Source organism: Cannabis sativa, chromosome 3, assembly GCF_029168945.1.
Source record: "Cannabis sativa cultivar Pink pepper isolate KNU-18-1 chromosome 3, ASM2916894v1, whole genome shotgun sequence".
Lineage (NCBI taxonomy): Eukaryota > Viridiplantae > Streptophyta > Magnoliopsida > Rosales > Cannabaceae > Cannabis > Cannabis sativa.
The window spans coordinates 5955597-5969454 of record NC_083603.1 but is presented as its reverse complement, the minus strand read 5'-3'; the positions used below and the strand labels follow the sequence as shown (position 1 = coordinate 5969454).

Below are 13858 nucleotides of genomic sequence, written 5' to 3'. Positions count from 1 at the left end.
GATTAATTAGTAGATCAACCTAAATCATGAGACTTCATGAACTCCTATTCATGCTGTTATATTCTTTGATTCGCTCGCTAAAATTTCTTGAATACGAGATTTACAACTTTCATTTTTGGAGTCTAATAATGTGGATGGTTGTGAACATGATTTACAATATAAAATTTTAATTTTCCCAACAGATCGAATATTGGGTCCCTTTTAGTGTTATTTCTAGAATTAAAAAGTTGTGCACAAATTTAAATTGGATCGAAAATTAACTTTCACTAGTGAGTTAATGCTACTAAAGGATAAAGAGATAATTAGAAGGGTAAAATAGTAATTTGACCAATTTTAATTATGAACCAATACAAGGAGAGGGAACTGCTAGTATTGTTTATATCAATGGAAACTGTAAATAACTAATAAATGTAATTCTATAAAAACTAAAAGTGCAATTTCATATTTATAGTAGAGTAATAATATAATTAAGGTTAATTAAGATTTTTACCCCTACACTTTAACATGTACCAAATCATGCTCCTTAAACTTTTTTAGCCGTTAAAAATTCTCCATGAACTATTGAAATTGTTAGATTTAAGGACTTTTATTTAATTTCATTCAATTTTACTATTTCAGTGATTGTAAATGTACTAAATCATGCTCAGCTCACTAGACTTTAATATCTACCAAATCATGCCATTCGAACTTTAATATGTACTAAATGCGCCCTGAACTTTCATCCATGTTAGACTTTTTTTTTACTAAAATTGTACAAAAGTCATTAAATCCAACAATCTTAATAGTTCAGGAGGAATTTTTAACGACCTTAAAGTTCATGGGGCATAATTTAGTATATGTCAAAGTTTAGAGGTAATTAATATTTATATATGATAATTTAATTAATATATATGATTATTTAATTGATGATTTTAATTTATTGAAGCTTAGTACAATAGGTCCATGGTTCCTGAACCACCATATAACACAATCAAAGGAATATGAATGTTACTGAATAAATAATAATTATATAATTATTTATTGTAATAAATAATTATTTTAAATTTAATATTTAAATAAATTTGATAATAGTTAAGCAATCACATGTCTCAACATATAATATGATTAATTGTCTTATTTTGCAAAATGACAAGATAATCCTAACTAGGTCTCATAGGAGAAGAAAGATCCAATTGGGAAGATAAGGAATGGAGAGTTTTACATTTACTAGAACTTATTTTCTTCTTTGATACAACATTGAAACTTTGACTTATTAGTGATATTGAAGAAGATGATCTTCTCATATTGCCAATTTGGTGGATCACTTTGTTAAAATATAGCTTAGAGTGTAGTGATATGGTGTCTTTATACTTGAGAACCAATAGAAATATTAATCTATGTGAAATTAACAAACACACAAGAGCTGCCAAATCCCACCATTTTGAATGATTCAAATGCATTTTGAACATTGTTTGGAGAACTATTTCACCTCTTAGCTTTGGCTCTCCAGCTACTAATGGATCGAATTCTATACCAATCATATCATTCTTATACACACCCTGCATATACAAACAATATAGTGTATATATATTAAGTATTATATTCATCACTACTATATGTACTTTGATCATGAATATATATGTTATGATTTTTCTTCATGAAATATTACATAAAGATTAGGGTTAATTGCGACATAACTACACCATGTATAATTAATTATGAAAAAGGTAAATACTATTTTAGATTATGTGTTTTGCAAAAATTATTAATTAGGCCTTCTATTTTATTAAATGACAAAATGGACTTTCTATTTTTCAAAATTATACAAATAGGACTCTGAATTGATTTTTTTTTTTTGTCAAAATAAAACTCCATAATAATTTGATTTAGAGATGTTATGACAAAACTAGTTACATTTTCTCTATCTGTTCATATTAAAAATTGTTTTAATTAAAGTTGGTTATATTAAAAAAATAAAATTATTAAAAATTGAGCCCAGAGTTTTATTTTTACCATTTTAGAAAATATAGGGTCAATTTTATTAAATACAGAGAATCTAATTGATAACTTTTACAAAATACAGAGTCCAAAATAGTATTTACTCTTATAAAAATTTAATTCGTTTGTTCCACTAGATTGATAAGGTGTGCAATTAATTCTATATTTCGATATATGGAGAAATTATAATGTTATACGTACGTTGAGTTATAACAACATGCATGTTTTTGATTTTTTTTTTTTTAAATAATTGGTGTTGAAAATAAAATTTAAAATAATTAATTATAAATATAAGGACAAAATTATTTTAATTTTTTTTTGAAAAAAACTTATGAAGAATCCAATTAATTATATATTATTTGGCACATGCATGCATGTATAAATATATAATAATATAAATACTAGTATAGTATAGTATTATGAATATATACCTGTAATGCCCAAGATGCGAAGCTTATATAAGTCATTGGATATTGCCAAAACAACTTGGGAAGATCACATATAGGTCTGAAGATATCAGATGCCATCATCATAAACACCTAATAATAAAATAAAATATATAACATTATTTTCACTTCATATATAATACACCATTATTTAATACAATTACTAGTTTGTCTTAGGTAGTTATACTTTATGTATGTAATATGAGAACTGTTATTAGAAATTAATAGTGCCTAATATCAGTCGCGCTCTATGATTAGTTGGTAATATTTTTTAAAAATTATTACATATGTTAAATTAAGAGAAATTATGCCATATATTATTTTTGTAACCTTTTTTTTTAAAAATTTATTACAGTTTGAGTTTCTAAAGTGGTTGCAGCGCTAGTTGCAATAGGAATTTCTATACGATTTTCTGTTGCAATTAAGGTTTTAGCGCTTGCAATAGGGATTTCCATATAAAATTTCGTAAAAATACAAAAAAAAAACTGTTTTGAAGTATAAAATGAAAAAAACCCAGTAAATTAATTATATAGATCCGATACTTAATTATACCAATAGTAACATAACAACTAGGATGACAGTGCCTAGTTTCTTCCTCGGTATCGTATTACTATTAGTGTAATTAAGTATCGAGTTCTATATAATTTAAGATAATAACTTTTAAAAAAATCGCTAATTAGCTAATCATAAAACCGTGTTGTCTAATAACAATAAATTGTAATATATATTTATAGATGTACTTACAATTAGAAAAGTGCCAATCCCTATTCCCATGAGGATATTGGGAACCATAAATGCAACGAGAATCATGAGAGTTTCTATGATAGAAAGGCAACAAAATAGGTTAAGAACAAAATAAGAATAGTGAGAAAATCCAGGATGTAATTTCACCATTTCATATATAATTGTTCCTGTTGATATGGCTGTCACCAACAAGAATGGAAATGATGACACAAAATTTGATATCATCACTACCGATGCTCCATAATGATTTTTTATCCTTTCACGGTTGTAAACCTACATTTACATTATCTTATATTAAAAAAAATATAAGAAAAATATATAATACACCTCTCAAAAGCAATATACACAGTACATAATTACTATCTCTTTTGGTGAGAAAATTTTTAGTCTATTTTTTTTGTTATATATAATTATGTATGTTGTATGTTGTAGACACAAGAAGAGATTTTAACAAAAAAAAAAAAAGAAAAAATTAACACTACAAAAAATTAATCTTTTTAGTCATAACTTTTTAAATATAATATATATATATATTTTTTAAATGTAACTTTTAGTTACAACAAAATATTATATGTGACTAAAACATTTCATTTAGTTACAAGTTGTCGTTAATTTAGTTTTAGTTATAATAAGTACTTTTGACTAAAAATACATTTAGTCACAACAAATTGTAATTTTTGTAACTAATACTTTTATCCACAGACTTTTTAGTTACAACGTAGGAATCATAATTTATAATTAGTCACAATTTTTTCACTTCTAGTCACAAATTTTATTGTGACTAAAAGTAAATTTTTTTGTAATATATATATATATATATACAGGCCCGGCCTTGGGCATAGGCGGGCTAGGCCTGTGCCTAGGGCCCACCTATCCCAAGGGCCTAAAAAAATATTTACCTTTTAAAATTATACTATTTTTTTTACTGATTTTGAAAAATACCATATTTTTTTTCTAAATAAGGGCTCAAAATAATTTTTTTTCTATGGTCCACTAAAAGTTAGGACCGGCCCTGTATATATATAAAAAAGAATTATATAAATAATTTAGTTAATTATTGTATATGTTTTATCTTAAAGCAAATTATTAAATAAGGTATTTCTTTCTTGTGGTGGTTGTGTAAATTTAGATACATCTCAAGGGCAAGAGTTTAAGTCTTTGTAATGCCATTTTTTTCTTTTGAATATATGCAATTTATTCTAAAAACAACACGTCAATGCTTTTGTGGTTGAATTAATTAAACTACAAATGTATTATTAATTGTTATTTTTTTTATTATATTAATACTACATAACCATTAAGTTTTACATTTGAAATATAAACAGAAAATGTCACTTAAAAAAATATACCCGATTCCAATATTTGATTGTAGGTATAACTATTTTTGTTTTCTTATATAATTATTTGAATCTTACTTTTGATAATTATTCAAAGTTTTTTAAATAAGATTTAAAATTCCTCTAAATACCAAAATGGATATAAAAAGTATAATGGAACAAAACCCTTTTATAGGAAGTGTACTTAGACTTACCAAAAAAATATATATCATTCTTAAATGATAGGTATATAAGAAAATTACCTTGGTTTCTTCTATGAATGAAGGTAAGCCTCCATTGGATAAACAAATCATGAAGCCATAGACAAAACCTTGACACTTTGCTCTTGCAATGATATCCAAAAATGAAGTGTGGATGTTGTAGTAGAGAATTCCAGTACATACAGCTACACCCAAATAGAATATCATCCTTAGCCAATAATATCCAACATCTCTTCTCATGTTTACAAATGAACGATCTGTTAATGTGTATAGTTGCTTCCACCAACTTGCTTTACTCTTGTTTGATAGCACAATCACTTCTTTCTGCAACAATTATTGTTATATTAAGAACTTACTACTACTTTGAGAGGCGACGCCTTATAAATAGTTAATGATATTTTATAAAATAATTATTAAATTAAATTGTGTGGAATTTAAATATTAACATGGATTAACTCAAATAGATGAAATATAAGATAAATTGGTTCGATTGACAAAATCAATGTGTTTTCCTATCTATAACCAAGTTCGCGACTCTTGATATAGGTTAGAACATTTTTTTTTAATATAAAAATGACTCAAAATTTAGAAATTTATTAAGAGTACCCAATAGATCGAGTATATATTTCTAGCAAATGTCAACCTCTTATTTTAATATTTTTCTCAATTTTTTTGTGTTTGAAAATATATGTATGATGGATTTTTTTTAATATTTGTTATAGTTACAATATCAAATCTGTATATTTTTAGAAAATTATTACATTATCAATGATAAAATTTTTGATATTTCAATTTACTAAACGCGCGTATTCGTAGAAATTCGCTTACGGATTTAATTCGTTGTAGATTATTTCTCATAAGTGTTGCATATTCTGAATTGTCATACTTGTGGATGAGAATTTTTTTGATGTCTTGTCTAGCCATATTGGTAGGTGAAGTAGATTCCTGTTATGTATCATAATTAATTAGAAATAATAACATCAATAATTATGTTAATAATGCTTAGATGAAAAGAAGTATATCTAAAAGAAGAATTAATAAATAACAACCGATTGGTGTGTAGATATAATATTATTGTCAAAGTCTGAATTAACACATCGAAGGAAGTGATCTGATGGATTTGCTTTTGTAGGACATGGGAACCCAGCTTCCTCAAAGAACTGCATTTAATTAATCCACTGTTAATTTTATACTTTTTATTTAAATTGAGATAAGATATTTGTGGCGAAACTCTCTTAATATTTATAATTATTGTATCTATGATCCCAATAAAAAAAGTGACGGTAAAAGTACTTTATTTTATGATTTTGCTGCAGTCGTATCCTTTTCTTTGGTCATTAAATATCAACTCAGAAACACATGACGACATATTATTGGATCACGTATTAAATAAGCTAAAGAAATATATCGCTACGTGTTTCTGAACTGATACTTAATAGGCTCATAATTGGCACTTAACAGTCAAAAAAATTTACTACCACTTTTTTTTTTATTAGAGTCATATGTGTAACAATTATTAATGATAAGAGAGTTTTCCTGTAAATATCATAAATTATGAATTAAACAAAAATTATAATTTAATTAAAGTTATTAATTATTTCAGCATTATATTATTGATATATAGTATATTACAATAATATAGCAATATAATAAACTAGAGAACGGAACCGCGCTTCGCGCGGTTTTTAAACTTATATATATATGATGATTCATGTTATTATAGAAACCGCTAATTAAAATGATATTTATATTTATTCACTAAATATTTATTATAAATTGATAAATATGTAGCAGTGCGTAAAACTATCAAAAAATTATTCACTAAATATATGATTAATTATATAGTGCAATATTATAATTTGTTAAAAAAAATAATGTAATATAATATTCATAATATAAATTTATCTTATTTTCTGTTTTTATAATATTCTCTATTGATAATATATGTATCAATTTTATATTTTACATTTTATTATATTATTAAGTTATTATTAATAATTAAAATATATATACTTAAATAATAATTAATTTTAGGTCAAATTTATATAATCAATAATTATTTTCACTTTGTATAATTTATATAACTAAGAACTATTTATATTATTAGATATACTACATTGATGTGATTAAATTGTATAAAAAATTTCTATAGTTAATTTTTCATTTTCTTTGCTATCAAATTTTTGGTTTTATTTAAATTTTACAAATAATTAATAACAATTTTTAGAATAACACTATATAAACTTTTTTTTACTAAATTTGTTTAGTAAGAAAGAAGATACATATACTTTACATAAAATATATAGAGAGGATATGTGAATGTATCATTATAAAAGTGTACAAGTAAAACTTAAAATTTAATAAATTTTTATAAATACTTAAACTTAAATCAATTTTTGTTGGCCCTTCTTCAACAATGAAAAACAAAATAATATATTATTATTATATTATTTAATAAATAATACGAAATAGAAAAATACAATTAACAAATATGTATACATAAATATAATATTATTAATAATAACAACAACAACAACAATAATAATATCTATTTCTATTTATTCTCTTATAACATTGAGTTACTTCTATTATAATTAATTTTTTTAACGGTTGGTTCTTTATATTTTTTTTTTGAAAACAATTTTTTTTTTCAAAAATGAAAAGTCACTAAATTTCTTTAATTAAATAATACTAAAAATTTCTTTGAATTTTATGAATGATATAAACTTATATATATCATCTATTATAATGAACAATTTATTTAGATATAACTAATTAATGATTTTTTTAGACGTGATGCAATTTGTAAATTTACTCAAAATCAAAATCATGTGTGTATTAGTATATGTATAGATCACATAATATTAATAATCGTTTTTAATGTGTACAAAAATAAATAAATAAATACACTTAAATAAAAAGAAAACCAATAGTCATATAATAGATCCTTAACAAAGGAAAGTGAGATGTCACATCATCAAGCTTAACAACATAATTATAAAATTATTTATTAATTATAAAATTTTGAATCATTTAGTATATATATAATAACTAATTATTTATAATAATGGATAATATATTAATACTATTATTTATATAAATTTAGTTTAAGATATAACTAATTAGAAATTAAATAAAAGTGGAATAAATATATAAAAATTATTATCTAAAATCGAAACAAAATTTACCTACACTATATAAATATATGGATAGATATGTATATATAAGCGAATAATATTAATATATTTACTATTTAAATTTTTGACACATAAAAATATCACTTTTAATAAACGTATTTATATATAAAATGAAAAAAATAATATATTTTTAACACCCAAATTCATATATGAAAAAAAAATACTAAAATAGTACTTTCACATCAAATAAAAAATTCACCAATTCAAAATTCCTTACATATTTTTTTTTACATATATGATAGTACCTTAGAAAAGTAAATAGATGGAGTTTTCTTCTAATTCATCTATTTAATATTACTCAAAATTATTGTTCCTTATCCATTATCTGTAGCCAAATAATTCACATATATAGGACGTTTGAATTAAACTAAGAATATTATATAATTTGGTCGATCTTTAAAATAAAATATTTTAAAACAATATCTATAAAAAAAAATATACATACATATATATATTTATATAAGAAGTAAAATTGATACCGAAGAGAACAAAATAAAGAGTTATGCATGTATGAGATAGTAGACTGACTTGTTTTAGAGAATGACACTTTAGGGCTTCATGTGATCATGAGGAAATTCTTAGTGCATTGTTTTCTTAGTGATGCTTTTCTTATTGTTGGTATTTTCTTTTTCTTCTCATTTTATAATTACTCTAAACTATTTACAAAAAATGAAAGGTCTTTTCTTATATGTCTATATTTTGAGAGTGTAATTGTAATTAATTAATACATTAATAGGAGTTACTATCAATTTAATAAAAATGTTTTTATTTGATTATTAATGCTAACAATTTTGTACCGTGTAAAAATTGAAAAGTCTTTCTTTTCTACGTATAAATATTTATTGCAACCAAAGATCATTATTATAATATATTAAAACTGAAAAAAAATATTAATAAATACGTAACTCTCCATTTTTGTGAGTTAACACTAAAAAATATAGAATAAAAATTTAAAAAAAGGAGAAAAAAGATAATATTGAAACTAAGAAGTATAACATGCCATGTCATCACTCCTAACAAAAGGATTATATAAATATATAGATTAGTTTATCTTTTATAAGTAAGAGCTAGCTTTTCATAGGCTTTTAATTAATTAGGAATAATGTAAACAATAATACTTGAGCTTCGACTTAATTATATTCATTCTCCATTAAAATAGATTATGTCAAAAGAATAGCTATATGTGAAGATTTCCTTCAATTATTTTAATAGTTTATATGAATTATTAAAATTACTAATCTATAGGCTAAAATAAAGAAGCATAATTAAAGTGGGATGTTATATATATCTGTATTGCCTAACTAATTTCATAATTATAGTTAAGAGGTAGATAGTAGTTAGTGGTTAGTTTAGATGTCAGTACTGTTTACAACTGACTGTTATTTGTTTCTTCAAAAAAAAAATGATAGAGCTAAGACTCAATTTAGAAACTGTGTTCGATTGTGTGTGTGAGTGATCATCTCAGAATTCTATTCTTAAGTATGCAATGGTGCTGAACCGATAGGAACTTATGCAACAACTGATATCAGAGTTTGGGTGTTCGAAGGAGGATCTTGGATTGAGTATCAAGAACTTGGTGATGATTGGACGAGAAGAGATGGGAAGCACGAAGTTCGATCTTAAGAAATTTACAGGGAAGAACAATTTTGGATTATGGCGTGTAAAGAAGCAAACATTGTTGGTACAACAAGGATTAAAAGCTGCAATTTTAAGGGAGAAGGATTTATACCTGCTGGTCTAACTGAGAAGGAGAAGTCTAAGATCTTGGAGAGGCTCATAGTACGATTATTCTGAGCCTTGGAGATAAAGTTCTCAGTGAAGTTTCAAAGGAAACAACCAACAACTAGCCTTTGGTTGAAATTAGAGAGCTTGTACATGACCAAGTCATTGGCAAATCAATTTTTCTTATAATAGAAACTATATTATTTCAAGATGGCATCAAGAAAGAACATGAAAGATCATCTGGATGATTTCAATAAGATTATTCTTGATCTTGAGAACATTGACATAAAGATTGAAGATGAGGATCAGGCAATCATAGTTTTGAATTCACTTCCAAGTGAAAACTATGAGCATTTTGTGGATACAATGATGTATAGAAAAGATTTTCTTACATTAAAAGAAATACAAAATACTTTGATGTCAAAGGAAATGAAAAAGAAATCTGAACTTCAAGAAGACAGTTCAGGAGAGGGTTTGCCGGTTCAAGGAAAATCCTTCAAGAAAGAGAATAGAGATGGAAACAATCAGAACAAGGGGAAATCTCCTTCAAAGATTAAAAGAAAATGTTTCATATTTAACTCAACATCTCACTTCAAGAGAAATTGTCCTTTGTGGAAGAAATTCAACAACAGCCAATCTGAAAGTGTGGATATTGCATATGATGATGATGGATATGGTAGTGCAGGGGTACTTGTTGTCTCCAAAGATTGCTCCACAATAAATTGGGTAATTGATTTAGGGCATTCTTTCCACATATGCCCCGATCAATCCCAATTCAGTGAATACAATGAGATCAAAGGAGGATCAGTCAGGTTAGGTGATAACAGGTCATGCAATGTCAATGGAATAGGCACTGTCAAGTTGCAATTAGATGAAGGTGGAGTTACAGAGCTCAAACAAGTCAGACATGTTCCTGAGATTAAGAGAAATCTCATCCCAATAGCTATACTTAATGAAGAAGGGTAATCTGTCAAGAGAGAAAGAAGGGTTATGAAGATTGTCAAAGGCTCAATGATAGTGATGAAGGGAGTGAAGGAGAATGGAATTTATATACTCCAAGGTCAGAATGTTGCAATCAAAACATCTAGGAATCCAACTTTTATTTGACACAGAAGACTTTCTCACATAAACAATGGGGGAATGCAAGTGCTCAAGAAGAAAGAAATCTTTGGAAAGGATCAAATCTAAGAGATGGAGTTATGTGAGCAATGTTCTTGGAAAATCAATAAGAGTCAAGTTTGGTAAAGGTGTTCATGTGTCAAAGGCAATTCTGCATTACATTCATTCAGACTTATGGGGTCCTTGAGGAATTGAATCCAAACGTGGAGCTAGGTACTTTCTATAATTTATAGATGATTTTACCAGATATGTTTAGACTTATATCTTGAAGAATAAGAATGACTCATTTAAAATGTTTCTAGAATGGAAAACTTTAATTGAGAACCAAACTAGTAAGAAAGTTAAAAAGTTGAGAACTGATAACGGACTAGAATTTTGTGTGGATATGTTCAATCAACATTGCAAGAAAGTTGGTATTGCTAGATGCAAAACAGTATGAAAAACACCCTAACAGAATGGTCTAGCTGAAAGAATGAATAGGACCATCATAGAAAGGGTTAGATGCATGTTGATTCACTTTGGATTACCAATTTTTTTTTTTGGATAGAGGTTGTTATAATTGCTTGCTAACTAATCAACAGAAGTCCATCATCAGCTATTGGTGGCATAGCTTACGCTCATATCAGATAAGATAAGTTAGAGCCAAGGGCTAGAAAGTGTATCTTTCTAAGCTACCCTAAAGGTATCAAGGGGTACAAAATGTGGAGTATAGAAGTAGGTAATCATCAAAAGAATTTTATTAGTAGATATGTGATATTTGATGAGGACAAGGTATACGAAGACACTCAAAACTTAGCAAGGAAATGATCATATTGAGACCAATGAGAGCACACAGATGGAGGTGGAGTTTGGCAAGGATAACACTCATTCAGAACAAATTATGTGAGCCAGATTATGAAGGTCTGGATTATCAATTAGTCATGGACATGAAGATAAGAGTAGTTTGAGCACCTACTAGATATGGCTATACTGACATTTTTAATTATGCTCTTCTGTGGCAGAAATGATTGAGGATGAACCAAGATCTTATAAGGAAGCCATGAACTCATATGACAAGCTTAAATGGGGTGGAGCAATGGGAAGTGAGATGGTTGCTCTCAAAAGAAACAAAATCTGGATAATTGTACCAAAGCCAATTGGATAGAAAATTATTAGTTGCAGGTGGGTTTTCAGGTATAAAGAAGGCATACTTGAAGTTGAGGAAGCTAGATATAAACCTAGGCTTGTAGCTCAAGGCTTCACACAACGGGAAGGAATAGATTACCATGAGATTTTCTCACTAGTAGTCAAGCATACCTCTATCAGAATTTTGCTCAGTTTGGTAGCAACACAAGTGAAGATTTGGAGCTTGAATAGTTAGATGTTAAGACAACCTTCCTTCATGAAGATCTACGTGAAACAACTAGAAGGGTATGAAGAAAAAGGAAAGGAAGATTAGATTTGTTAACTAAAAAGATTTCTCTATGGCCTAAAGTAGTCACCAAGGCAATAGTACAAAAAGTTTGATGATTTTGTAACCAAGATAGGTTTCAAAAGGAGTGGATATGATAGTTGCGTATATATGGAGAACTTAAGGTTCCATGTGTACTTGCTTCTCTATGTTGATGCCATGCTTATTGCAAGCAAGCAAATGGAAGAGATTGACAAAGTTAAACAAACATTAGGGAAGGAATTTGACATGTAAGATTTGGGCTTAGTAAAGAAGATTCTGGGGATTGAGATTATTAGAGAAAGATTATAGAGGAAACCCAAGCTATCACAACAGGGATACATAAGCAGAATCTTGGATCGATTTGGATTTGTTGAAGTGAAAATTGTCAGCACTCATTAGCCAACAGTTTAGCCTATCATGCTCTCAAAGTCCTTCCACTAATGAAGACATAACATACATGGGATCAGTGCCTTACACCAGTTTGGTGAGCAGTCTCATGTATCTTATGGTCTACACTAGACCTGATCTATAGTGTTAGCATAGTCAACAAATTCATGAAAGAACCAGTGATTGAGCACTATAAAGCAGTAAAATAAATTGTGAAATATCTAAAGGGAACAACACATGTTGGTTTGATTTTTGGATCAAAGAACAACAATAACACTGATGTTATGGGGTTTGTGGACTCAAATTATATAGGGGATATTAATTGACTCGAGAAGTTCTCAAACAGGATATATTTTTCAAATGAGAGGCTGCACCATAAGTTGGAAGGCTGATCTCCAATCCATTGCAGCACTATCAACTACAAAGGCTGAGTATATAGCCTGCATTGAAGCTATAAAGGAAGCACTTTGGCTTAAGGGAATTACCAAAGAACTTGACAGTGATCAAAGATCAATACCAATATTCTGTGATAGCCAGAGTGCATTACATCTGAGTAGAAACTAAGTCTTCTACGAAAGAACAAAACATATTGATGCAAGGCTTTATTTCATCAGAGACATAATTAATGAAGAAAAAGTTAAACTTCTCAAAGTTCATACTGTAGACAATCCATCAGATATGTTGACAAAAGCTCTCCATAGTGACAAGATTAAACACTTCTTGAACCTAGCTACTATCTTTCTCAGCTTTATAAACTATTAGCTCATTGTTGGGTTTTATGCCCTAAATAAAACTCATTTCAATATAATCAGATTTACTTATTAATATAGATCAGAAATAACATTTAATGTTGCATGGTTCACATGATTTATTTCATGATTATATGTACATAATGTATAAATTCATCTGAAACCCTTTTCACATACTTGATCCTGTTTATTGTGCCGTCAACACATTGGAAAGTAAACATGACTATGTGAATAAAGTTTCCTAGATTTATCAGACACAGGGTTTTACTGATATGATAATCTACAACAAGAGTTTACTTGTATTTGGAGAAATACTATGTTCTTTCCAGAACATTGGTTAAAGTAAAGCTCAGGTTGGATGCATGGAGTATGCATCGGAAGGGACCGATATTGAACTTTGACTTAGATTTAATTAAACTTACCGTAAAATCTATTCAAGTCAATATCGCCTAGTTGATCCTAGATCAAATGATCTTAATCCTGTTATGATTAGGCTCAATCTTGAAAGGCTATTCGTGTTCTTTGATTTGTTAGTTAAGCCTACTTTT

At 27.3% G+C, this 13858-nt stretch overlaps 1 protein-coding gene across 4 annotated transcripts in view; it reads right to left on the bottom strand.

Moving 5' to 3' along the window:
• Positions 1–1091: 1091 nt before the first annotated feature.
• LOC115708972 (ABC transporter G family member 15) overlaps positions 1092–13858 on the bottom strand; it is an 85974-nt gene continuing 73207 nt past the window's right edge. For 3 of the 4 annotated variants that reach the window (XM_061111566.1, XM_061111568.1, XM_061111570.1), the window contains exon 9: positions 1104–1538. In XM_061111566.1, coding sequence (XP_060967549.1) covers positions 1140–1538 — 399 coding nt within the window. In that variant the 3' untranslated portion in view covers positions 1104–1139. Of the gene's footprint in view, positions 1539–2408; positions 2517–3167; positions 3441–4746; positions 5029–5532; positions 5650–5753; positions 5865–13858 lie in introns of all 4 variants that reach the window. The other variant, XM_030636993.2, reaches the window with a different exon arrangement.